This window comes from Alexandromys fortis, unplaced genomic scaffold (genome assembly GCF_014885135.2).
Source record: "Alexandromys fortis isolate MF-2015 unplaced genomic scaffold, M_Fortis_MF-2015_v1.1 scaffold_170, whole genome shotgun sequence".
Lineage (NCBI taxonomy): Eukaryota > Metazoa > Chordata > Mammalia > Rodentia > Cricetidae > Alexandromys > Alexandromys fortis.
The window spans coordinates 3032503-3060266 of NW_026068084.1; the positions used below are offsets into that span (position 1 = coordinate 3032503).

Consider the following 27764-nt stretch of genomic DNA (forward strand, 5'->3'; position numbering starts at 1 on the left):
TTTCTTTCTTTCTTTCTTTCTTTCTTTCTTTCTTTCTTTCTTTCTTTCTTTCTTTCTTTCGTATACAATGTTCTGTCTGTGTGTATGCCTGCAGGCCAGAAGAGGGCACCAGACCTCATTACAGAATGGTTGTGAGCCACCATGTGGTTGATGGGAATTGAACTTAGGACCTTTGGAAGAGCAGGCAATGCTCTTAACTGCTGAGCCATCTCTCCAGCCCCAGTGCCTGGCTTTTCATGGATGCCAGGTCTCAGCTCTAGTCCCCACACTTGCACAGCAAACATTTTACCGTTCGAGTCATCTCCCCCACTGCCTTAAAACACAGCCATAATTCTTTCTAAGTGGTCAAGTCGCTGGAGCAGGAGTCAGCAGATGATGCCCTGAGTCCTACTCTTGGAAAAGGAGAGACCCAAGCAACCTTGTGGTACTGGGCCAGGTCAAAGCTGTGTAACTGACTCCTCCACAGCATCCTCGTGTGTTGGGGTGAAACATAGGAGTATGCCTGGATCTTTTAAATAGACATGCTCTGTATTCAAAATCAGCTACCACAGTAAACCAGAATTATCACTACAGAAGGGACACCCAAGGCTCAGAGGCATCAGATCACTTTCTCAGGGTCACAGAGCCAGTGAGCAGCAGCTGGTGCTCATACAATAGCCAGAGCAACAGTAAATTATGTTGCCACAGGTACCGCCATGCACCCTCCACAATCTTCCACATATCCCAGGAGAAGAGGGACCATGATTATTTCCCACAGAGATGAGAAAATCTTAGGTCTGGATGGTCACACAGGTGAGTAGCTATGCTGGTCAGGGACTGAGGGAAGTAGGCTCTCGCAGCCTTAGGGTTCTGTTTCTTACACTACTTGGACCTTGGAAAGCCCTGTATGTGCTCACCAGACTATTCTGCTTCTCTGAAGGAAAACTGGCTCCTGAGGCACCTGAGACAACCATGTAGGAGCAAAATCTGCACTGGGCTAAAATCAGGGATGTTGGTCTGCGACCTTAAGTGGATCCCTTTCCCTCTTTGGATGTCAGCTGGCTCAAGTATAAAAGAATCAGTTTGGACTGGAACTCTGCATTGAAACATACAACCCTGACCGTATATGGTTCTCTTAACTAGGCCATCCTCCTTCCTGGGGAAGACCACGATGGTCCGAAGAATGTGGGCTGAGGCTGCTGACAGCCTCTTCCCAGCCAGCCCTGGCCCTTCTGTGGCTGGGCACAAGAGGAGCTGCCGGGGAGATCCTGGGCAATGTACCAGGCCCTTGGTTTTTCCCCTTTGGCAGAGAGAAGGAAGTTAGTTGCCTCTGTGGGTTGCTTTGAGGTCATAAAAACGGTCATAAAGCATTTTCCCAGATTCACAGTCCAGGTTTGCAAAATGCTGTTGAACTCAGCCATGAGAAGAGTAATCAGAGAAGAAGTCGGGGCTTTGCAAGATTCCCAGAAAGTAGTCTGAGAATGTAAAGAATCTTCATGACTTCTCCATGCTTCGTACAGCCGAGGCTCTGCTCCAGGGAGGGGCGGGGAGGCCCCAGAGCTACTGCAATGTTCAGAACAGTGCCATGGTGCTCAGCCCAGTTACAGGCTGTCCTGTCCAACCGATTCCTCATCTCACCATCGGACAGTCCACACTCAGCATGAAATTATTCTGTCTTGAATCAAGACCTGACCGATTCGTTGCCAAGATGAAACCTGGGTTCACTTCTCTTATACCAATTTGCATGATTCTCTTTGATTGGATTCTAGTCCATGCTTATCTGATATTCACAAAGGACCAGACAGGAAGCCATCTTAGGCCATCCAGCTACTTCCCCATTATTGCTGATGTGGGCTTGTTTTTGAGAGAGTCTTGTGGATCCCAAGCTGGCCTCAAACTCATTATATGATAAACTTCATATTCTCCTGCCTCCCCTTTTTAGGTGCAGGATTACAGGCATGCACTATCACACTCAGTGTTATGCATGCTGGGCATGGAACCCAGGGCTTTGTGCATTGCTAAGCTAACAACCTCATACCAGATCCAGTGACGGTGAAGCCAGCAAACACATCCATGTCTTCCACTTGGGGCTGGGGAAGGGCAGGTCAAACCTCCCTATACCAAAGGTTTGAGAAGGTCAAGGAATGGATCTTGGGATTTCCCTTCCTTGCTTGCTTGCTTTTTATCATTTTGTTTTCTGAGACAGGGTTTCTCTGTGTAGCCTTGGCTGTCTTGGAACTCACTCTGTAGACCAGGCTGGCCTCAAACTCAGAGATCAAATTGCCTCTCTCTCCCGAGGGCTGGGACTGAAGGTGTGCACCGCGACATCCAGCTGACCTTGGGATTTCAAGGACTGAAAATCCTTTTTCTTTTTCTTTGAGACAGTATCTCATGTAGCCCAGGTTACCCTCGAATTCCTGATCTTTTTGCCTTCACTTCCCAAAAGCTGAGATGACAGAACTGCCACCAAATACATCACAAAAGGCAGATGTGAGGGGCACCACTGGACATCCAGGGCTTGTCTGTCAAACAGATGTCAACCAGGGCAGGGGCTGAGAAACCCTGGCTTGCAGGAGTAGAAAGAGCAGAGGTGGGGGACTCGTGGGGGCATCATTTAGCACTCACTCCATCTGGAGCACATTACCCTTGAAATAGTCACGCTAAACTATCCTTGGCACCACATTGCTTGGAATGGAGCAAGTAAATGTCAGGGCTGGCTGGCATGGAGGCTCTCTAAGGAGAGAGTCGGCCCTTTTTCTCGGAGCCAGGAACACCTGGGGCACATGGGTTGCTCTCCTGCTCGCTCTACAAGATTTCATAAAATTATGAAAATTTGTGCCTTTACGCTGGCCATTCACCCCACCCGTGTCTTCCCTTTCTAAAGTCCACCTGCCTCCAGCCCGCCTTCAAGTCCTAGTTTTGGGAAGTTTTCCTAAAGGTCCCTTAGCCTGCAGACAAGCTGAATTTTATAGAACTTTTTATAAATAAAAAAAATACTGTTTTTAATTATAGGTGTGTGGGTACATGTGTGCACAGGCACACAGACCCCACAGAGGTCAGAGGTTGACACTGAGCCTCCACTGACCTGAAGTTACATGTGCTTGTGGGCCACCTGACTTGGGTGCTAGGAACTGAGCCTGAGTCCTTTACCACCGAGCCATTCCCAGGGCCCTCTTAGCTATACCATCTGCTGAGCACCCACTGCTGACTCCCCGTGAGAAAGGACTCAGCTAGTCTTCCAGTGTTCCCACCAGAGACTCTGAAGTCCAGACAAATTGTCATTTGTCCAAGATCGTGATGATCTGGACCAAGTTACTCTGCTGCTGATGTCAGCGCGTCACAGAGGGGACTCCCTCCCTTCTCCAGCCTCAGTTTCATCAGCAGCCCCAGGGGGGTTTCTGCGTCCTGCTAAGAAGCCAGTCATCCATCTGGCATGCTGTTTGCACACACACACACACACACACACACACACACACACACACACATGGCAGCTCCCAGTTCATGCTGGGTAGTTTGTAGAAGAACGTTCTCTCCCCATAAGTCTGCATGTCCCAGTTTCTCTGCAGAAAGCTTGGCGGCGAGGAACCATGGTGGAAAGAAATGGAACTTTTTTGCCCTCTGTCCCAAGTTCCCACTTAGGTTCCCATGAAAATCCCTCTCTACTCATTTATCTGACTTTTTTTTTCCATCACCAGGTCTCTCTTCCCACAAGCAGAGTTGTCACTAATCTGGCTTGGCAGAGGTCAGTGTAGCACACCCTCTGAGTGTCCACAGGTTCCTAATCTGCAATTCAACCAACAACAGATCAAAAATCTTTTTTAAAAACTGCACGTCTGCTGAATGTGTCCGGTCCTAAACAATGCGTGTAATAACTAATTACATACAATTTCCATTGTATTAACTTTTGTAAATGATGTAGTAGAGATGAATTAGAGAACACAGGAAGGTGTGTGTAGGTCATATGAACACACACCATTTGACATAGGTGCCTGAGCATCACAGATTGTGTTACTGGCAGGAGTTTGGGTACCAGTTCTACCTGGATACCAACAGATACCTTGGGACCCCAGGTCACCAGTAGGTAGTTTTGCTGTGTTTAAAGCCAAGCATGAGGCTCCATGAAGCTCTTTCTACTCTCAGGAGAGGCACCTCTGACCCTCTTCCTCCTCATTCCAAGTCTCCACCTCAGAGCCTGGGGTGAGAGAGACAAGTTAGGCTGACCCTGTGGACTCAAGCAGGGTAGATAAGAAGGCAGCTTGCTTTTGGAGTCAGTCAGATTCTTTGCAATTTATCAAACTTCCCGGGGCTGGGGAGCTAAAAGGGCAGCTTAGTGAAGGCCATGGGTTTTTGTCTCCAGGACAAGAGGAGGGATGAGGGCACAGGCCTTGCTTACGTTGATTCGCATTCCCCTTGTACCGTTTGGACCACAGTGTAGATAAATATTCAACAGAACTTGAAAAATGCTATGAATAACTTCCAACGTGGTACTGCCAAAACCAATCCATCATGTCTAGCTGGCTACTCTCTGCGCAACTCCCTCTTGCCTTACGGATCTCCCAGGATTGCAGGACACATTTCCCAGGCTAAAAGCCTCAGGACTCTTCAAACTTTCCTTGTCTCTGCTTACCGCTGACAACCAGCTGGCAGCCCTGCCTGGGAGTCTACAGAGTCACACTCATCAGAGGATACCTTTCCTTCAACGTCAGCATCCTGCTCACACTTACTAGAGAAGCCCTTCACGGCACAAATGCAGCAGGCATCTTCATCAACTTCCTATTTCTTGGACCGGACACAGAATCTGGTGCGTGCAAATCATGCTAAGATCCAGGACAACTAGAAATCCACCGCTCCAATGGACAGTATGATGCCACAGAAGTTCAAGGAGGCTCAACCCATCTTCCAAATGTGGCCCCAAATATCAGAATTAAAAGTCTTCATCAGACCCATCCTGCCATCCTATACAACAGGTGAATTAACTCCATGTCCATTAAGTTGAGACCCAGAACCCACTGGCTCCCTCCTGGGAACACACAGTAAAGGCTAGAAGTGATAGGGTCTTGTGATAACTTGATTCTGATGTAAAGCATCTGATGATGACTTGCCCCCATCTCAGTCCAGGACCACATTCTCCAAGGAGGGGTAGGTGTGGTAAGAAGCATGCAGGGGACATATGAGGTGGCAGCCAAATAATGGCAGGTGCCAGGTAGATGTCTACATTCTCCATTTTTCCCAGACCCAGTGTGCTGAGGTTCATCATGCCAGAAGATTCCTGGGGCTGTCCCCAAACATCTAGGACATACCATGTCATTGCAGAACCCTGGAAACACTTAATCAGTGTTGATTGTGGAGTGAACCTCTGCTGGGCTGGGAGCCAGCTGCAGCCGGGAACAAGAGTAAGTTCAGAGCCACAAGAGACTCCACTAGCTACCCCATGGAGTTATTCTTTTTATTATGCTCACAATAAGAAACCCTGGATTGCATGCAATCACTCTGCACGCTGCTGAAAAACACAAATGATGACTAAGTTTTGGGCATGTAGCAGGTGCTGGGTGGCTTCTAGGGAGTGAAAGGATGGCATCTCTGTGGCTGCCATTGATTTTGATGAAACCGGCTTGGTGATTGGCTCTGGATCTCAGCCCATGAGCATACTCTCCAAGGAAGGTAAGTATTAGCTCATCTATGTCTATGCATGTGCTTAGGGTGCAGATGACACAGTCAAAAGCAGGGCATGTGAGATGACATTCTTTATCCACAACCATTCCCATGTAGATCCAGTCAGCAGGACTTGGCAGTTTAATTTTTATTTCACATGTTTAGGTGTTTCGCTTATATGTGTGGCTGTGCTATATGCATGCCTGGTGAGTCAGATTCCTTGCGACTGGAGTTACAGGTGGTTGTGAGGCACCATGTGGGTGCTGGGACTCAAGCCTGTGCCATCTGGAAGAGTAGCCAGTGCTCGTAACCACGAAGCTATCTCTCTAGTCCCAGGACTTCGCAGTTTAAATGTCATGGAATGGAACCACAGTCTTTGTCAAGTGCCTTTTAGGAATTTAAGTCAATCAGATACAGATTCTCACATGGCTATAATATACACAACTTCTGGAAATAGGGGACAGTGTTAGGTTTCATACTCTAATTTCTCACATTCGTTCTTTCCCCCTCTTTGGCCAGTTTGCTGTCCACACAGACCCACAAGCAGCGCCCTCCTTCCCACGCATAAGGTGGCTGCTCGTCCATCCATTACAGAGAAGGGAGCATCTTGCATGAAAGGATAAAAGGGCAGGGAGCAAGTAGCACAAACTCAGGAAGCATGATCTAAAACAGGCCTGTCTGTCGAGTTTCCCTGAGCCTGAAAACTATGCGTTCAAATGATAGCCCCCTTAGACCAAAATATGGCTCAAGCTGGAATAATACGCAATAGTCAGCTTCTAAGACTTGAAAACTGCCTTGTCTACAGCTCCCCACTCTCCCAGTGCAGCAGCCAGGTTAGGCACTACTTGGTAGAGAGAACATCTATTACCACAGTTTGCACTTTAAAAAAAAATGATGCAATAAACTCAGTTGTTTAATTTCCAAACATGAACTCATTGCTATCACAGGAAATATCACTTTACTCTTTAGATTAAATGTTATCCCAAGTCCAGGAGGCATTCAACAGCAAGAAAGTAATGTACTTTAACTGGCTTCCCTAGACTCAAATTTCACCTAAACAAGTTTTATACAAAGATTAGCCAAGAACCAGGTAATAGGATACCACAGGGTTACGTCATCTGCGGCCCATTTCCAAAGAAGCATGGCTTTTCCAGGCGCAATTCTAAGCGCTGGCTCTTCTTTTTGCACCTCTCGGAGGGTGAGTAATGGCAGGTGCGTGGAGGGTGGTCATAAACAAGAGGCCCTGGGCTGGCCCCTCTCTGAAGTGCGTGGCTGGGGCTCCTTGTTGCAGGGCCTCTTCCTGACTGTAATGACATTCCAGGATTCTCAGTCCTGGACTCTACTCTCCATTCTGGCTATGGAAACAGGAGAATTGCCTGGACTAGGGTGATCAGCAGAAACAAGACAGCCCCTGCCTCAATAGGTAGGAGAGAACTAACACCCCAAAGTTGTTCTCTGATCTGCACACACTTGCATACATATCATATATATGACACACACATCATATATACACAACACCAATGGATTTGTTAAGAGAGAAAACAGATAAGTATACAGACAGGTCTTAAAGAACAGCACGAGTCCAGAAGACCTCTGCTGGCTTTGCCAGCTGGAATGAATAGCTTCTGTCTGGAAGCAGCACAGACGAATAGAGACAGTTAAAACAATCCACAGAAGGCCTTGAATGCCACGGACAAGCAAGGCATCATCCCCAACAAGCTCAGCTGCACTGATGATTTTTGGCTGGGGATGGCACTGTTGTCTGTTAAGTTCGGAACCCTGAAACTTCACCTGGGTAACAACACCATCTGTGCCTCACCCCCCAGTATTATGACAGGATGGAGTTAGCAGTTTCAGGAGCAAGGACAAGTCTCTCCTACCTCCCAGGCTTTCCAAGTATCTCCAGTACACCTGTCTAGTTACCCTGCTTAAGCAGACCAGTATCATCTCAGCATGACCCCCGCTCCACAGCATCCTGGGTAGCTGATCCATATCACCTCATCCTTACCCCCATCCCACAGCATCCTGGGTAGCTGATCCATATCACCTCATCCTTACCCCCATCCCACAGCATCCTGGGTAGCAGACCCATATCACCCCACAGCATCCTGGGTAGCAGATCCACATCACCTCATTCTGACTCCCACCCTACAGCATCCTGGGTAGCAGACCCATATCACCCCCACAACATCCTGGGTAGCTGGCTGGGCACTCTGACTGTCTCACCGCTTCTCAGCCTGTAACCCTTTTCACATCACAGCCAGCACATCTGCAATGACAGGTAAATCCCAAGAGCAACCTTTGGGAAGAGCCCTGGGCTGGTGACCAGCTGGGATGACAGCAGCCTGCCTACATGTCCTAGATAGATTAGAGACCCTAAAGAGAAGCTTAGTTAGCCACATGTCTTCTGGGTAGGTGGCATTATATACTAGAGGTCAGAAATAGAAACCAAAAAAAAAAAATGTTTTGTACTAACTCCATACCAAAACAATTATGTCAATAATGCAGGCACAGCTGGGTCACCAGAGGGACTAATTATAAATCTCTATGCCTCTATTTACACAAAAATGAAGGGAAATGTGTAACCACCCCAAACATCATCCAAAGAAGTTACTTGCTAATTTCAGGGATTTTGTTTTCTTCTTCTATATTCCAGTCCTTACCACCCCAGTAATTAACCAAAGCTAAACCTTCTGCACATGCATCGGTTTCTAGGCTGAACTAAATACCACGGCTTATTACGCACAGTAGAGATTCATATGGAAGCATTCCTGTCTACTCCAACCTGGCTTCTTGAAGAAAGGGTGGAATGCCTTGCCCGTAAGCATTAAAGGACTAACAGAAAACAGATAAGAGTTCAGTAGCCAGCAGATGGAAAAGTCTACGCCAGTTACAATTAGTGGAAAGCAGAGAAAAACCTTACACTGCCCAAGAGCAGAAATAACTGATATTTCCCGGTGAAAGAAGGGCGCAACTTCAAATGAGAGCCAGTGAGCTTTACTGTGAAAGACATAGCTGATGGGTTGAGAAACAGCCTACTCAGGTAGCAGTGGGGAAGAGCTCACTGCAGCAGGGATGCATGTGTGTGTTCGTGCAGCGGTAGTAATCATGTCGCTGTGTCAAAACCATAACATAGAGCACCTTCAATATTCCTTTCTTTCCTTATCTGGAAATTATATTTCAAGCTGGAAAAGGAAAACACCAAAGAGGCACTTGTGTTGCTAACGCAGGGTGTACGTGTGGGGGTAGATGTGCCTGCCCGTACTTGAGTGTGTGAAGGCCAGAGGTCAAGGTGAAGGATCTACCAGTCTCTACCTTCTTTCTTTAGATAACAGTCTCTCACGGAACCTGTAGTTTACCATTCCAGCAAGACAACTAGCTAGCTGCTCAGCAAACCTCTGGAATTGGCCTATTTCCACCTGCCCAGTGGTATGGTTACAGGCACAGGCTACCACACTTAGGGTTTTCGTGAGTGCTGGGGTTGTGATCTCAGGTCTTCATGCTCGCTCAGCATCACCTTATCCATTGACCCCGCCACCCCCAAGATGTACCCTCATCTTTGGGGGTTGATATTAAAAATACGTAACGCTCCACAGGTTTGAGTGTCCTTCTTGAGTAGGGGCCATGCTAATCTCTCTGTATCATTCCAACTCTAGTCTATGTGCTGCGGAAGTGAGCACACACAGAAGTGTTGTGGAGATAGCACCCGGAGGACCAGAGCAGGCTCTGCAATACTGTTGCTTCCTGGCCTTTGAATCTGAGCAGAACAAATATAGGAGGGCAAACAGGGTTCCACAGCCCCTGACCCCTTCTAATGTCTCTATTAGCCTCACTGAGGTCAGGTTGGGGGCGGGACGCAGACTGACCAGTGCCTCTGGGGAAAGGTCAAAGGTTAGTGGCATATTCAACATCATTATTTTTCATTATTCCCCATTCAGAGCTACTTTTCCATCATTTTGAGAAAGGGCCCTATAAGTGTTTTCTTTTTTCCGGATTACTCGCTCACCCTGACTTTCTTCTGCATCTTGTTCCCACATCCCCCAGTGTAAAGGAGGACAATAGGTCAGACTAGCTCACAAAGAGGTCCACAAAGAGAAACACTGCAGAGGGCACAGTCAGGTCATACACTCTTGCAACCCTATCTGTGCTTCAACCCTGCTGGTCTCTAGGAGGCACACAAGTCACTGAAGTTAGCAGAGTGATGCCTGGTCATTGTCACCAGAAAACCAGAGGCGAGTCACTGAGCTCGGAGCCTTCTTTTCCTCACCTGGACAAGTATGGGCGGTTATCAAATAGTTTCTGGTTGGCAGAGTTGTGGGAAGATGAAACAGAATCCATGTAATCTGCAAACTGAAGTCTCCCTACCCACAGGCTACTAAGATTATTTTAGAAACTCTTTTTATCTCTTCTTGACGATAAATGTATGGTCACTGTCTAAGATTTGAGATACAGGGAAAAGTTGGACAGAAAGAGTCTTGAGTGATAGCTCCCCAAGTTTGGCCCTGCTGGCCCTGAGGGGCACTGCTCCCTCCTCTGTGTGTAGAGCCATGCACACACATTTCTGGACCACAGCTTAGTCAGAGGACAGCCCTTCATCAACTAGTAACTGGGCCCAGATCTTAAAACCTGCTGCGTCTTCTCCCTAATTTTCACAGCAGTCCCGGGAGATGCTCTGGTCCCCAGTTACAAACCAGGATGCCGAAGTCTAGAAGTCACACAACCAGAGCCTGGGCTCTGCGCTAGAACAGACTCCAAGTGGGAGATCAGTGCTTTCCTGGGTATCTTGTCTGCCCCCACTCTGTCGGTTGGATGCTGCTGCTTCTCCTGTGATACCAGCTGCTCCAGCATTACCTCCTCGTCTCTCCAAGGCCTACCTAACACCAAAGAATCTAAAGGAAGGGAGCTCAGGGGTGACAAGGATGTCACAGCCGCCCACATCATGTTCCTGGCTGTGTCTCAGCTTTTCCACTCCTAGCAGGAGAGTCAGGCCTGAGTGGTCACCTCCTCTCACTTTCTTTCATTGAAGATCTATCAGCCACCGCCTTCTCTCCAAGGTGGGCAGCTGCGTTTCTGACATTCCCTCGCAGAGATAACACAGAGAGGTTCAAACTTTGCCTCTAATGATTCTTGGCCCCCCACATTTTTTTTATCCAATTAGCTTTAAAATAAAACATGAAGTAAAACTTTCTGCTCCACTATTCAACCAGAACAGTGAATTCTCAAGCTGTGGGTTAACCGACTTGGTGTTTATTGAACTGCATCAATGATAAAAGTTCAGGCGCCCACCTCTGGCCCCAGTCCCCATTGTGGGCGGTTATTCACACACAATTGACTTCTAAGATGTTCTCAGGGAACTCCCTCCTGCTGAGGGCCAGTAATGATTCAAAGATAAGAAAGGTTTGTTTTCTCCAAGCCAGTGGCCCAGCAGCATAGGCAAAGTGGGACACAGATTGTTAAAGAAAATCACGTGGACAAGAAGATGGGCTGTTCCCATTTCATCTACACCAGTGCTTCAGACTCTAGTCCGGCACCTGCTCTTAGACTACCCTGTAGCGTCTTTGTATGAAGACAGAGAACTGCAAAGTCCCATTTTACAGAAAAGGAAATGGGTTCAGATTTAGTAAATGGCAAAGTTAGGATTAAAACCAGGAGTCGATTTGAGTAAAGGCTCTCAGTGATGCAGCCGGTGTGTCCACTAAGGTCACGTACCTTGTAGTGCACAACAGAACCTTGATTTGTAATGTATGTACTGCTCCTCAGACTCTGAAGAGGAGCTGAGGCCCACTTGGGGGGACACATGAGGCTCTCTGAATGTCAAGACCCCACCAAGCATTTTCCTGACTGGGCTCTGGATTGTGGGGTACCCAGGATAGTAACTGTTGCCTTGTACATGCTAGCAGGTTGTCTGAGCTCCTCTACCCCTGCTCTGCCTGATTGGGAAAAGGGGTACAGTCATCTTAGGTGGTCCTTGCAGTTTATTTGAAAATGAGACAAGTCTAAAGACCCAGACAGACCCAATAAAGACTGACCCCTGACCCATGTGAGAGAAAGCATTCTCTATAGGCTAAAGAGACAGCGAAGATGTCACAGTTCTAACCTCAGGCACCTGTCACCAGGCCCCAGATGCCATCTACTGGGGTGTTTTATGGTTTCTCTGCATGGCACAGAATCCATTTTTTTTCCATAAAAGCCTTAAGTCTAGCAATCTTTGCCATTCAGACTGGGCCCTGACTCTCCTATGTGGCATAACAGAGTGACATCTCAGGCATGGCTTCGGGAGGAAGCAAGGGGAACGCTGGCTCTCCTACAGCAAGCTGGGAGAAGGTTCCAGGAAAGGATTAAGGAGCTGTAATCATGACCTAGGAGCAGCAAAGGCACGTAATGTCTGCTAACGTTACAGCGCCTTAAACCAAGCTGTTAAATAGTAGCTAAAGGTTACACAGGCCAATCATAACACACGCAGTGTGAACACTAAGGTGCACTTTCCCAACAAATACTTCATTACGTGAAGACTCGGGCTCGATGTCCATTATTTTGCTGGTGTTGTTTTTTAATAGCATCTTTAACGATATCACCGCAATGTAAGTATGAATTCCAGCTTATCCACCCTATTCTTCATTGGGCTCTTATTATATATCAAGCTCAGCACTAGATCTGCAAAGTGGGAACCTTGGTCCAATGCACGCTTAGGACACTGACCAGGTCATAGTGCTCTGACTTTAATGGGGGAATCACTATCCCTGCCAGCTGAAACCATCTGAGGAAAAAAAAAAAAAACAGGAAAAAAAAAAAAAAACCTTACAAAGCCAGGAGAAGAGCCTTTGGATCATGTTTCCTGCTTGGGATGGGAAAACAATTCAACCTTCCCTGAGTAGCAAGGAGAGCACTGCTGGCCTCTCTTCTCCCGGGAGCGAGCAGCAGTTAATTTTGAAAAGCGAGCGCAAAAGTACCCGGGAGGCTTCTTGCAAGCTTTAAAGGCAACTACCACAACACTGTGAGGGGGGAATAAGAAGAGGGGCCACATATTCTCATCCCCAAACCCAAACGAGCCAGTCCACAAGCGAGCAGTACCCACGTGCATTCTTTAGACTACAACACAATGCTGGGCAGGGCTCCAGGAGGCAGACCATCCTGGCCCAGAGAATCCAGCTTTGCACCAAGGAGATGACCGGGAGGTGCAACCGCACAGTACCTCAGGAATTCCCAAGTGGAAGGGATGGGGAGTTAATTATCTCAACTGTGCTCCCTTCAAAAACACACATGCACAACACACACACACACACACACACACACACACACACACACACACACACACACACCCGCGCGCACCTTCAAAACAGAGAAATACCAACTGAGGATTGGGGGATTTTTCCACTTCAGTAACAATTCAGGCTGTCAGGGAAGAGTCCAGAGTGGAGCTTGAGAGTCTGCGGTGTGCCCTTACCAGCTTCATGGTGGAATTATTCTGTTCCCAGCGCCACAGCATCATGCTCATCTTACTTCAGGGTGAGGAGGGAGGGGAAAGAGGAAGGGAAGACGGAAAAAGGGAGCCGAAGCACCTGCCGGCAAAATCCCTGGTCTGGCCCCGGCGCCAGGTCGTCCTCGGTTCTTGGGGCATCCCTGGCAGGCCACGGAGGTCACTTCCCTTAGCCCTGGGGGAACCCAAGGCGGGAACAGAAGCCCCGAGCCCACACTTCTTGAGTGCCGTGCTCCCTCAGCGCGATCCAGTAACTCCCCTGTGCACCAGCGCACAGACGCCCGCCGGAGGCTGGGGCCCCGCGTGGTGATGGTGGTGGTGGGGGCACCGGCCACTGTTGCAGGGCCCGGTGCAGGGGGAAGGTGCAGGGAAAACCTTAGAGCAGCCAGCCCAGCGGGGAGGTCCTTAACTCCTGCGGAGAGGGCGAGGGTAGGCGGGACAGCCTTGGGCAGGAGGGCGGGCTGCGATCCCGAGAGGGGGCTGTGGCTTCCAGGACCTTTCTGGTTCTGAGCCAGGACACCAGCGTGCATCTTTCCCAACACGTGCTCAGTTCCATCTCACTTTCTGCATCAAACTCACCCAAATTGTCCATGGTAACCACTGGCACCCCGAGACAGCTGGAATCTGGATTGTGGTTGTATGATAGATGAAGGCACTCAGGGAGCGCGCGCGCGCACGCGCGCGGGCGCGTGTACACACACACACACACACACACACACACACACACACACACACACCAGCCCACACCTCTGGAGATATTTATTTCCTGCTATGTGAAGGATGGAGCTTGGATGTTTTCAAACACACCTGGCAGCTGCAGGAGAAAGGACATTTGTAGCCTGCCAGGGGAGTAGGGGACAGGCGAGGACACAGCTTTTGATGTTTATTTTCCTCCTCAGTGTCCTCTACCTGCAGGCTGGGTTATGCTTTTTTTTCTCTGAAATTTTGGGGATTGGTACCCCTCCTCCCAGGTGACCCTGGGCATCCGGACCGCAAGCCTAGTAGTATCTGGCTCGGGCAGCAGTATTAGTGGAGGAAAGTAATACTGCCTCCCCAGAACTGACAGAGCTGGGCTAAGATTCTTGGAACTAACCTATTATATGTTATTTCATGTTATTATATGTTCTTTTCAGCAGCCAAAATGTCAAAATGAGAGGAAGTGAGAAGACGGGTCCCAATCTTTTGAAGAATGATTTTTAAAACAGACCAAGTAGATGAAAATGTTTCCCTATAACCTCTATCCTTCAGGATTTGATTTTTCTCATTGCTAAAAATAAATAATTAAAATTTAAATTAAACTTAATTAAATTAATTTAGTCAATTAATTAATTTAATTTTAATTTATTTGGTTTATCTACCTGCCCTCCATCTGTGAATTCCATGCTCCAGCAACAGTCCCCTTTGTTCTGGTGTCAGCATATCAAGGTCCTTCCAGCCTTGCATCTGACAGTTCCTTTTTTTTGCAACACTGTTCCCCTAAATTCACCTGTGGTCTCATCTCTAAGGTCACCTGCTCTGAAGGACTTCTGACTCTGCAAATGCAGCAATCACACACACACCCCACCCTGTAACTCTCGTCTATTCTGCCAATGTCGTTGCTACATTTGTTGCACTCACTGCTAACTCTGCTAACTTGTCTTTTTCTACCTTTTCCCACTTGACAGGTTCCAACCATAACTATTATGTCCCCCTCTAGTGTCTGCCCTAACCCTAGCAGTTGCCACGGTATATGTGCCCTAGAGTGGAAGTTACCAGGTCTCTGTAGCTCAAGGGCAGGGGTACGCCTTAGAGGGGATGGCATACCACACACACATTTGAAAATGTGTGCTTTGTATTAAAATAGACATATAGTCAGAAGCCAAATCTTAAAATATCTTTATTTTCTAGAACTAAAGCTTGACAAAAATCTTATTGGGCAAGACAGCAAAGCAGCAGCTGTCTACTGCTGTTTTATATTTTAATCTAGGGGTCCACGGTGCTGGGGAGGAAGAGAGGAAGTGAGAGCCTCTGTGTAGGCGCCACCAGCCCAGGGGCTCACATTCACCAAGAAATCTGCTATGGGCTCATGGTTCTTCCTGGGAGAGCTGCAACACTCACAGTGACACTCCCCCTAGAAGTCACTGCAGAGTCCCAGTCTCAGTCTTTGCCACAGTGCAAGGAGTAAGGAGAGGAACAGCAGAGACACTAATGCACCTGCCTGATTTCCATGCAGGGACTGAGGTGGCCACTTGCCCTTTCATGCCCCTGTGCAGTAGACAGATATGCTGGCGCTTTCGGCCTTGAGCCTCTATGGTGCAGTCCTTCTCCAGCCTCGTGGGGTGCTGAGAAGTAGGAAGATTCCCTTTCCGGTGTGTGACTGGCAGGGAAGCAAGCAGACACACTGCATAGCTGGGCCACAAGGAAGAAATGTATGCACAGCCTGAGAAGCACTCGCAGGTGACAGACTTTACCTAGAAAATTGGGAAGCACCTGGGGGCGCCCTTACCAGGGGTGTGCCATGGCAGGGGTGGAGTGGTCGGAATGAAGACCACTACATGGCAGAAGTTGGGTTTATCACTTGGCTGAGGCCAACGAGGTCCCTGCAAAGGAGGGGTTTCACCTTTATCAACTAAGGAGCGGTATGTGACCACATTCCTGTTTGGGGACAACCTCTGTAATAGCGGGACTTGTTTAGAATGATAGTGGCTGCAGCAGGGAGAAGACAGTAGGAATGAGGGGTCAAGGCACGAGAACCTAAAGAGAAGACGTGTGCAGCCAAGACCAGCTGTTTGGTGACAGCTGCGAGTTTACCCCGGCAGGTGTCACATCCCTGCAGAGACACACCTTGCCTTGGGGAGAGACTCAGCACCCACCAAGCTGCCTCCACAGCGCCTGCTCCTTCCTCTCATTTCTGTAGTCTCCAGCCCTGGCCTTTGAAGTCAACTAGAGGAGATTAGATGACTTGGGGCAGTGCTCGCTCTACTTCCTCCCTGCTGGTGGCCTCTCCCAGTCCCGGTCTTCAGACCCATCCCCTGGGGCTGTCAACTCAGTGCTGACTCTTACAGGCTGTGACACCCTCCACCCACCCACAGCTTGGCCTACCTCAGGTTGGGCCTCTCCTGAACTCTCCTAAGGACAATGACGGTCTCTATACTGTCCACTCCTGCAGACTCAGAGCCTGGGCCTGCTTTTCCTGTGCTGTGTTCTAGACCTTTCCAACCCGATAGCATCCAATGCTCACGGATTCCTGCATGTTCACTCAGAATCTGCCCATCTGCCCAGCTCTTCTAATGACTAACTCTGAGTCAGGGATTGGGGCTCTTCTTTCTCAAGGTAAGGAGAAAAGGGACAAGGAAGGCCAGGGGTAAAACAGTTAGTGGCCTGGCACCCCAAAAGATACCACTGCTCGCTCCTTAAGAGAGAGAGGCCCATCCATGGAGTTGCTTGCCTCTCTCCCACCCTAAAGTGATACACCTTCATTCTAAGCACCTAAACTCTGTGCCTGATAAACCAATCTGTGTCCAGCTGTTAAAAGCTGAATGTGTTTCCCAGAGGTGATGCTTCAGTTTAACAGGGGGTCTCTCACTACTTCAGCCAGACCAGTGACTGATGGGAAAAAGTGCAGACAGGGTAGGGGTGATTTGGGGAGCCTCTTCAGACTGTTACAAATGCATGTGAAGGCTCCCTGAAGCCGGCTGGGGGAATGTCATCTCCTAAATGATCGGGAATGACCACAGAAGAAGGAGGATCGGTGTGCTCATCCAAGAAGGAAGAGGAGGAAATCAGCTTGGTGGCATGACATGAGGAGATTGGCCCCCAGCCCAGGGGGCTGACTTGAACAGGAAAGTCCCAGAAATGCTATGTGTCCTCTGCCAGTGGACATCCTGGACATCTGTAGTGCTGAGTGGGACACAGGGCACCTTCGGAGACTCAATCAACACAGCAATGCTAAGAAGGATTTTGTAGATTGAGGTTCAGAGAGGGAGTAACTGACTTTCTTCTCCCCGTTTGTAAACTCCTTAAAACTGAGTATAAACCGGGCTGTGGTGGCTCAATGCCTTTAATCCCAGCTTTCAGGAGTTAAAGGCAGGTGGATCTCTGTGAGTTTGAGGCCAGCCTGGTCTACAGAGCAAGTACCAGGACAGCTACTGCTAGGCAGAGAAACCCTGTCTCAAAAAACCATTAAAACAAAACAAAAAGTGTAATGTCCAGCATCCTGCCTCTGTGTGACTACAATGTTACTGTCAGGAAGGAATATGATTTCCCAGAGACAATGAAGGTAACTTGCATGCAGGCATTTTAATCCACATGTGGATTAAAGATTCACCCCAGCCTTCCCACATGGAGAAGGGTCAAGATCTTAGAATGCAAGAGATGGAGCTGAGTGTGGTGGCTCACACGTGTAATCCCAACCCTTGAAATGTAGGACAATTGCTGAAGAGCTAGAAACTAGCGTGGGCTACATGGTAACTTCTGCCCCAGCCTGAGCTACAGAGTGATACTGTATCTAATGAAATTTTGTTTTTGAAACCGGGTAAGGAGAGAGAATCCAAGGAAGAAAGTAGCTAAGAAGGAAAGTAAAAGTCTGATGGAAGTATGCAGCCTGCCAGGTCACTTCAGAACTGGAGTCACACTGAAGAAACGCTAATTCTCCCTGAAGGAGGACTCTTATCTGCAGCCCGAGGACAAGGAGGGCCAAGAGCACAGGAGTTGCTTTCTCTCCCTCCACCAGCCTTGGAGGGGTATCAGTCTCATTTCAAAAGGTCAGCCTGAGGGCATGGGGACCTCTGAGGCTGTGGGACAGGGAGGGTTGGAGAGCAAGTTTTAAGGCTTTCAGGAGGGCAGACAGAACGTCACACTGACCGGCCCACAAACAAATGAGACCTCCCTATAAATAAACTGTGCCAGCTAGGAACTCCCTTGCCTCAGCTCTCTGCCTGTCTCTTGAGATGAAGTTAATGTAAAGCCTTCTCCTTAGCACACACCTTAAATGCCACCACCTAGCATGTTCCTCAGCAGAGCTGATAGTATCGTTTCCTGCTCGCCACACAATCCAGACCCCTCTTTTCCTCAGCAGAGGACGGTTAGCCAGTGACAGAACAATTCTAGGTGGACAGTGTTTCCCACCCTCTTCCGATGTCCCTGGACTGCTTTCTCTTCCGAACCAGGCTGAGTGTTCTTATATATATCCATGTAACTGTTAGGGTTTTCCCTCAGCCTGGGCATGGCTGTTCCTGTCAGGCATTGTCCTGCCAGATGGTACTGTGGGGACCTTTCAGACCCAGAGCAAAGTTAACTTTGTTAGTGAAATTCTCTCAGGTCCTTCTCCCCATCAGAATTATCCATCCTTCCCCAGTCATCCTCAATACATCCTCTGTCCTTCCACGTTCTGTGCAGTAGACCTCTTATGGTCAGGGCAGGTACCCTTCATTGTTGGGATGAACAGCAATGCCGACACCATCACCTCCAGGTGATACGTTGCCTAGGAACAAGTACTCTATCTTATCCAAGTGCACCCTCAAGTCTCTGGCTTGCTCTTGGCACGATTAAACAGAACTAATGAGTCCAGAATGGTGAGCCTGAAGGGAGTTTAAAGATCACCCCATTTCGTTTCCTGTTACTCTGGAAGAACCTGGACCCCTGTACCAGAAATCTTCTATGGTATCATAAGAAAGGTACTGAAAATAAACTCAAGTGAATCAGGAGGCTGCAAGAGCTAGATCAGATGGCATCCAGGGTGGTCCAGCAAGATCCTTCACATTCTCCACATCCTCATGAGGTCTGCAGCCTCACCGTGTGCTGTGCATCCAGAACGCAGGTATTTATCTCCTTTCACTGTGGTTAGAAGGCAAGGCTGGAGAATAAGCGCTGTGTCTTACGTCTCTATAGATCTCAAACAGTGCTGCTCACGGTAGAGTCTGGGGATGGAGCATCAAGTGACCGAAGACTCACTCTAAAGCTCCAAAGGAAGCACCTTTAGGTGGTTTGTTTTGGCTTATTTGGGGCCAACAAATTTTCCCAGAGCAGACAGCATATGTCCCAGCAAATCTGAGAGAGTTGCCAGGGACCCCTGGTATTTATTTGCTCAATTCAACCCCGCAGCCCTCAAGGCTTCTCCACTATCCTCCTCCCCAATTACCTCAAGGAGGAAGATAAGGCTTGAATTTGTGCAATCTCTGGGTGACCTCTGACACCCCTTTGAAGAGCCTCTGTGTGGCCAGGCCTCCATCCCCTACTGGCCAGGAGTGAATTTCCTACTTCTGACCTAGCATAGTGTCGGGAGAGGACCTCTGGGGAGTGGCTCAAGGACTCCGTTTATCTTTCTCTGTCCTCTTTAGTGGGCCAGAGGTTCATGTAAGGTCAGAGGGAAGCCAAAGAGTCCTGACATGGCAGTGTGGGCTCAGAAGCCGGGGCCACTCTAGCTGAAGCATCCCAGCTTGCCAGTTTACAACTGTCATTAGTCCAAGCTTGGTTTGTATTGAATACTTCTGAAGAGCAGCTTGGAAGGCAGTTGTTGTCCAGGAGTCCCCTGGGGTCTGTTGGGTTGCTGGGCTCTGTTGTCTGAGGCTGTGGTTTAATGCAGGAGTGATTGTTGGTTTGGTACTTGCTGCAGGATCTCTCCTTTTATTCTTGGCCAGTTCTGGTCCCTAAAGATTTAGGGATGGAAGTTTAAGAAGCAGCATGTCTTCTAGAGGGATGTTTGTGGTCCACACTTCCTGGGAACTGTTAGGGGATAAGCCCAGTTCTACAAGCCTTGGCTATAGGTAATGCAATGAGTTCTCACCCACAAGGTTTGGGACTGACCAACTAAGTGAACACAATGGAAAGGAATTACAAACTGATACCTGGTGGAGGTGTGGGAGACCTCCCCTCAGATAAACCAAATGATAAACTAATTACACTTGTTTCCAGCACCCTTTCCTTCCAGGAGGTAGAAACATACATACAACCATATGCATGTAGATATACACACATGCACATTCATGCACACATACATGTGTGCATAGATACACATGCACGTGTGCATACAAACACACACACACACACACACACACACACACACACACACACATGCTTAACCCGTTCTCTGGGTTTCTTCCTCCTTCTGGCCAGGAGCGGGACACTTCCACAGGGGACAGGTGGAGCTGGCACTTGGGTCTGAGCCTCAGGATGCAAGCTGATGTAAACAGGAAGAAAGGGACACAGTCCCAGACAGTGTGTGTGCAAAATCACTTTCTATTTCAAAGTCCGCAAATGACCACCCTGGAAATCCCAGAACAGAGCCTATTGTTTAGCAAAGGAGTCCTCTTGGTGCAGCTGCTGTCTGCCTTTGGCTTCCACATCAGCCTGTGAACCGGGGCTGGCCATTGTCACTGCCACTGGGCTGGCCTGGGCCTTTCTGGGCAGTCCTCAGTTCCCACATTAGAGCAAGAGAAGAATCCCAGCCTGCTCTGCTGTTCAGGCCTCCCCGCAGCTTCCTCCTGGTCATGTTCCAGTGAACATGACCACCAAGAACTCACCACCACTCAGTTTTGTTTGCCAAAGCCCTATCAGGTCAGTTACCCAGGCAGCCATGCTTTCTCCTCCTCCTCCTCCTTATGTTTCTGTGTGTGCATGATGTGTGTATGTTTGTATGTGCAGGCATGGATACATGCACCACAGCATCATATAAAGGTCAGAGGGTGACCTTGGATGTTGCTTAGAGGTCTTTAGCCTTGTTGTAGATAAGGTCTCTTGCTTGTTGCTGGGTTTGCCAGGCTAGCTGGCCTGTGAGCCTCTGGGAAATTCTCCTGTCCCCACTTGTCCCCATCTTGTCACTGAGTAGAGACACACAATACTGAGAATCAAAAATTACATTTTATGGGTCGAGTGTGGTGGTGCATGCCTTGAATCCTAGCACTAAGGAAGCAGAGGCCAGCCTTGTCTAAAAGCAAATTCCATGCTAGCTAGGGCTACACAGTCAGACCCCCATCTCAAGTCAAAAAATTTACAGGGATGGAAAACAGTTACCAAAAGTTCAACAAAGGCCAATAAGATGGCTCAGGGGGCAAATATACTTTGCTGCCATGTTACCGAGTAAATAAACACATTTATTAATTTTGAAAAAATAAGTTGAAGGCTGGAGAGATGGCCCAGTGGTTCAGAGCTGCTCTTCTAGAGGATCCGAGTTCAGAACCAGGCACCTCCACTGAGGCTCACAGCCATCTGTAACTCTAGTTTCGGAGGATACGATGCTGTCTTCTGTCTTGTGTAGGCATCATAGACACATGCAGGCCAACAATCACACCCATAAAATAAAAATAAATACACGGCTGCAAAGAGAGCACCTTGGCGTCCTACTGCATCCCGCTACAGGGCCCTGAAGACTCTCTCGGGAGAGGCCCGAGATAGACGGGGGAAACTCAAGCCACGCATGCGTGCCCGCCTGCTGCAATGTGGGTGCGATGTGGGGGGGGGGGGTCCATTTCCTAGCATCTTCTCAGTTCCAGAATTGGGGGAGGGGTCAAGTGTCACTCACGGTCCCAGCTGGATCCCTTAGAGTTGATAAATCTGGGTCAGAACTGCTGCAGTTGTCTGGGACCGAGTCTATCTGCAGGGAAGGATAGAAATCAGTCTGTTTTCCCTAGACAGATGGGCTATTATCTTCTAGAGGAAGCCCTGGGGCTGGGCTGGGAGCCCGCAGATCTGGGACGGAGGCCCTCAAGTGTTGTGGGGCATGGGGAAGTTCTTCAGCAAGGCTGTGTGGCCTGCAGCTTCCATTGCGCATGAGGATTCTACAGTTTCTCTCTTGAGGCTGCAGAGGAACGCACAAGCGCACACACGTGAAAAGGGAGGCAGGGCCCAGCACGTGTGCGGGTGTCTGTTCTTGCTATTGGCAGCTCTGCTCTATACAACTGGATGAGGGATGGAGTCACATGTGGCTGAAGAGTTTTGGTCCTTGTGAGGACATTATTCTCTCATTTGATTGTAGTAAGTCCGGAAGATGAGGGTGACAAGATTTCCCAGGAAACTGTGAAAGTGAGAATTTTAAAGCCCAGGAAGACCAACTAACTGGCTCCAGGCTGCAGACAAGAGCTGAGGTTAGATGCACACCCATGAACTACCTGTCATGAGCTCTTGGGCCCTTGTCCTCCTTCCTCTCAAATCATTAGCAGATCTAGCTGCGTGTTCTCAGACCCTAAAACTACACAGCAGACAGCTTTTCCTGAACCCAGAGTCAGACATGCTCTTAGTCCGAGTATCTGCCAAGGAAGGGATGTCTTCACCTTTGCATGGCCTGACCTAGTTCCGGTGCCAAGGTTGGTTCTAGTCCCTGCCTGGGGAATGAGTCAGTGTAGCCTCTGGCTGACAGCCTGATCCTCTGTGTGTTGTTCTGACCTCTGACCTAGTGCTGGAACTGCAGCAAGTGGGGTACCAAGTATGTCTGGAGTACACAACCATCTTCTGCAGGCACCCTTGCGATTTCTGTAGGAGGGCCTGAACTAAGCCCATTCCTTTCAGGGCTTCTGAACCGTGGGAAGAGGATGTACCTGCCAGCTCTAGGCGCATCCCTCAAGAGGCCCCTAAAAGGAGACTCCCCGGAATTCATGCTGGTGTTAGGAGGCACCATACTTCCTGAAGCAGCTCCTAGCATGATCAGCTTTTTCCACCATGACCCACCTAGGCCTGAGAAGCACCAGCCTTCCAGTCTTCCAGCTCAGCTTCATAGCCGGCTGGCTATGCAATCCAGGAAACACGGCTGTTTATCTCAGCACTCCTCCGGCTCCAGAAGCCACACACCCGCCTCTTCCAGAGACACTGGAACTGGCTCCCTGAAGCTGTTATCAGCTAAGATGTTCCAATGACATCAGCTCTCTCAGAGCTGGACAGATCATCCCACTTCAAAGCCTGACTTGTTCCCTGGGGCCCTCTCCTCCGGTGCTCTGTGCACACATGGACAAATCTTTAGGCCGGACAGCAAGCAAGCAGAGTGCTTACCACCTGCAGGCACTGCCTATGCAGAGTCTTCCCCACTTAGGCAGAGCCCACAGTGCTGAAGATGCCCAGGGAGGACCTATAGTAAAGAGGCACCGTGGGGGCTGAAATCAACCTGTTGCCTGGCAGGATCCTGCTAACTGGATTGGCGTAGGCAATGGGCATCTCTTCAATGTCCACTGAGTGTGAGGAACTGTTCTGAGTGCTGGGGGTGGGGTGGGGGGGACAGTGACAACAGAGGCAAAAGAAGCATGCGTCCTATATAAGCTGAAGTGCCAGCACTGCTAATGGTGAGCAACAGGAGGGACAAGCTTGTCCGAAGAGGACAAGCTAGCCAGCTAGGGCTAGCATACCAGAGTGGGGGGGGGGAGCTTACTCAAGCGGGAGGGGGGCTGCTTGAGGAGGGGACCTGCAAGTAGAGACTTAAATGCAGCCGCAAGAAAGCCACAAGGAGGGGCTGGAGAGATGGCTCAGCAGTTAAGAGCACTGACTGCTCTTCCAGAGGACCCGGGTTCAGTTCCCAACACCCACATGGCAGCTCACAACTGTCTGAAGATTCAGTTCCAGAAGATCTGACACCTTCACACAAGTGCACATAAAGTAAATAAACAATAAAAAATATTTAAAAAAAAAGAAAGAAAGAAAGAAAGAAAGAAAGAAAGAAAGAAAGAAAGAAAGCAAGCCACAAGGAGACCTGGGGGACCAGTGGGTCTGGGCAGGGAAAACCATTATTCACGGGCTCTAAAAAGAAGGGGTCCAGGTGCCCAATGACAGAAGGCAGGGTGAGCCAGGAAGAGGGCTAGAGAGAGAGGAGGGAGCTATCTTTAAGGTTCAGTCTAGTGGCCTGGGCAAGATCTAGTCTTCAAAACGTGGTTTTACTAATCCATCAGTTAAGAACCATCTTCACAGTTTTGAAAGCTTGGGAAGAGAAAGAGGTGGAGGTGGAGAAATGGAGGCGACCATATGCCAGACTCCTGCTGAGCCCACAGAACCTAGCATGTTTTCTATCTGGCCTTTAACCAAGAAAGTATGCTTATCAATCTAAGACAGACATCTAGAGGGCAGTATAGTGCCTATAGGAAGTTACTGGAGGGTTGCCAACATGCACCCATCAATATTCTGACTCCTCCCTGGAGAAAGTGCTGTGAGGGTCCTGAGTAGGTGGCAGCAGTGAAGGCCACCCCTGAGGGGAGTAGGGGCAGCTAGTGCAGGATGGCAAGGGGTGGGAGGCAGAGCTGATGTTCAGACATTAGCAGGTGAACAGCATTGAGGAGGGGAGTGGGGCACTTTGACCCGGAGGGTCCAGCACACACCAGGTACACATTGGTGCTGTCGGCCCAGACAGAAGCAGTCTGTGATCCAGTTTGGGGGATCGGGAGATCTGCTTTGGTGGGAGTTAGTCAGTTTGAGATAAGGATTATACATCAAAGCAGAGACACAGACACACACAATGTGCACACAGCACACAAAACATATGGAACAAAGACATCTCCAACATTCCCTGAGAAAAGAGGCAAAGGATGTGTTGGAGACGCTTACATGGGAAGCATTTAATCTCGATTCTCTAACGAGCCTGGAGGATAGAGCTTTCCACTTGTTTCTCCCATTCTGCTGATAAGGAAAATGGACCTTAAAGGTTGAGCAGTTTTCTCCAAGTTGGATAGTGCTGGATCTTGGAGGCAAACCAGGTGTTCAAGTTTCTCTACTCCACATCTGACCTGCATCGTAGGAGTCTACTTAAAATGTGCCCTCTGGCCAAACTGGGTTCTCCCAAATACCCGGAAGGATTTCTATGCTCATAGGCAGTAAAAGGGACTTGTTTCTTACCTCTGAATTTAATAATGTCAAGTAAACAAGTTTCTATTATAATAATTTTCCCTACCACAAAATAAATGCAAGAATAAACTCATTCAAATGACAAGTAGGAAGGAAGAGAAGGCAGCTGTTCCCTGACCTTAAATACTGATATAACGGACGCTTACCTGCTGTACAGACAGCAGTGATTGGTTAGGAACTGAAGATGCACCAACAATCCAATGGCGTCTGTGGCAAGGGATGAGTTAATAATTAAAGAGGTGGCATTTGTTATACCAGCACACAAGAAGCATGTGCTTAGTCCCATAATCCATCTCCTAAACACATGACCATGTCTGACTCTCTCACGCTTTCTATGCTGAGCAAGCTGAGCTGACTCACTCCAGAGTCACAGAACTGAGACTGTAACCCAGGAGAGGTAAACTCCAGAAGAGATCTCCAGCTCAGTGTAGTTTATGCTTAGAGGATAATTAAAGCCCACCAGAAGGTGAAAAGAATGCTCAGTAAAGTGTGTGTGTGTGTGTGTATCTGTGTGTGTAGGTCTGTGTCTGTGTTTTTGTGTGTGTGTATGTGCCTGTGAGTGTGTCTCTCTGTGTATGTCTGTGTATTTATTTATTTATTTATTTATTTATTTATTTATTTATTTATTTATTATGTATACAGTATTCTATCTGTGTGTATGCCTGCAGGCCAGAAGAGGGCACCAGACCTCATTACAAATGGTTGTGAGCCACCATGTGGTTGCTGGGAATTGAACTCAGGACCTTTGGAAGAGCAGGCAATGCTCTTAACCACTGAGCCATCTCTCCAGCCCTGTGTCTGTGTTTTTGTGTGTGTGTATGTGCCTGTGTATGTGTCTGTGTGTGTATGTGTGTGTATGTCTGTGTTTGTGTGTGTGTGTATATGTGCCTCTGTGTGTGTATGTCTGTATCTGTGTTTTTGTGTCTGTGTATGTATTTGTGTGTGTATGTATGTGCCTCTGTGTGGGTCTGTGTGTGTACATGTATGTCTGTGTCTGTGTTTTTTTTTGTGTGTATGTGCTTGTGTGTGTCTGTGTGTGTATGTGCCTGTGTGTATGTCTGGTCTGTGTTTGTGCGTGTATGTGTATATGTTCCTGTGTGTATGTGTATGTCTGTGTCTGTGTGTTTATGTGCCTGTGTCTGTGTATGTGTATGTGTTTGTGTGTATGTATGTGCCTGTGTCTGTGTCTGTGTGTGTTTGTATATACCCTTGCCCTACTTCCAGCTCACCCCTTCTATTTTGTGCTTGCCATTAAAGATGAGAGCACTCAGCTTCCTGCACCTGCCACAAGCTTGCCACACCGCCATGCCCCCACCCCACTGTGATGTATTCTTTTCCTTCCAGTGCCATAAGCCCCAATCAACTCTCTCTTCTTTTTTTTTTTTTAATATTTATTTACTTATTATGTATACAATGTTCTGTCTGTGTGTATGTCTGCAGGCCAGAAGAGGGCACCAGACCTCATTACAGATGGTTGTGAGCCACCATGTGGTTGCTGGGAATTGAACTAAGGACCTTTGGAAGAGCAGGCAATGCTCTTAACCACTGAGCCATCTCTCCAGTCCCCTCAACTCTCTCTTCTTAAGCTGCCTTTGGTCACATGCTTTATTCTAGCAACAGAAAAGTGACGAAGACACATGGGTTCCAGAGCTGGACTCAGGTTATCAGGCTTGCACAGCAAGCATCTTTACCCACTGAGCTATCTCTAGACCAACATTCCTTTAATGAATCAAATATATGGCTAGGGAGATGGTTCAGTGGTTACGAGTGCTTACTCAGAAGCTTGAGGATCTGAGTTTGAATTCCCAGAACCCACCTAAAAAGCTGGGCACGGAACTTGAATTCCAGTGCTGTGGGGAGTAGAGAGAGGAGGATCTCTGGGGTTTGCTGCCACCAACCCATTTCCAGATTCAGTGAGTGACCCTGTTCATGCTCACATATATATGGATACATCACACACACACACACACACACACACACACACACACACACACTAGCTAGCTAGATGCCAGCTAGATGGCAGGTAGATAAATAGATAATAGATAAAAATGAAACAAAACTAACGGACCAGATAAACTGAGATGAGCTAAGGAGAAAAAGGCAGACTAAAGCAAACCAGCCAGGAGCAATCATCTGTTCCTGTAGATGGTGAATATTCATGAGTAGACCCTCACAGGACTGTAAGTAAGCTTGGAGGCTGAGAGACAGAGCCTGGGCTGAGGGCCCTGGAGTGGATACTGAGCGCGAGAGATGCTCAGAGTGCCCTGATTCCATCCTGTAGACCGCCTCATTTCACTTGACAACTATTTGTTCATCCTGCACCAACACTCTTGTTCTGAAGGTGGAGAAATTGTACGGTATCTGATCCCAGCAAGCTGCCATCCTGCCATCCTTGTCTTTTACCAGCCTCTTTCAGCTCAAATTCTTATCACACCCACTGGTAGATTTCCTTCCTTCCTTCCTTCCTTCCTTCCTTCCTTCCTTCCTTCCTTCCTTCCTTCCTTCCTTCTCTTTTTTTCCAAGACAGGGTTTCTCTGTGTAAACCTGGCTGTCCTGGAACTCGCTCTGTAGACCAGGCTGGCCTAGAACTCACAGAGATCCTTTTGCCTCTGCCTCTGCCTCGCCGCTACAACCACTGCCCAGCACTGAGTAGATTCTTACCTGGAGGATCTGGCCTCTTGGTGATGAAAATGCTATACACACAATGAGAAGGAAAAGAGAGGGGAAGAAGGATCCGTTTGTTTTGTTGGATCTCCAGATGAATATGTTATCTTAAGGAAGGAAAAGCTACGTTGCCACATTGGCTCAGGAGGTAAAGACACCTGCCACTTAGCCCAACAGCATGAGATTCATCCCCAGGACCCAC

The 27764-nt window shown here is 48.5% G+C and overlaps 1 protein-coding gene and 1 non-coding gene across 9 annotated transcripts in view; both read right to left on the reverse strand.

Moving 5' to 3' along the window:
* Positions 1-27764, reverse strand: part of Nav2 (neuron navigator 2) — a 625897-nt gene that overhangs the window by 278553 nt on the left and 319580 nt on the right. The window contains exon 1 of one of the 8 annotated variants that reach the window (XM_050122144.1): positions 13076-13506. The exons of the other annotated variants lie outside the window; for them this stretch is intronic. Coding sequence (XP_049978101.1) covers positions 13076-13126 — 51 coding nt within the window. The 5' untranslated portion in view covers positions 13127-13506. Of the gene's footprint in view, positions 1-13075; positions 13507-27764 lie in introns of those variants that run through there. 8 annotated transcript variants of the gene reach the window in all.
* LOC126488587 (U6 spliceosomal RNA) lies at positions 9206-9311 on the reverse strand. Its single transcript, XR_007588744.1, has one exon. It is a non-coding gene; the product is annotated as a U6 spliceosomal RNA (small nuclear RNA).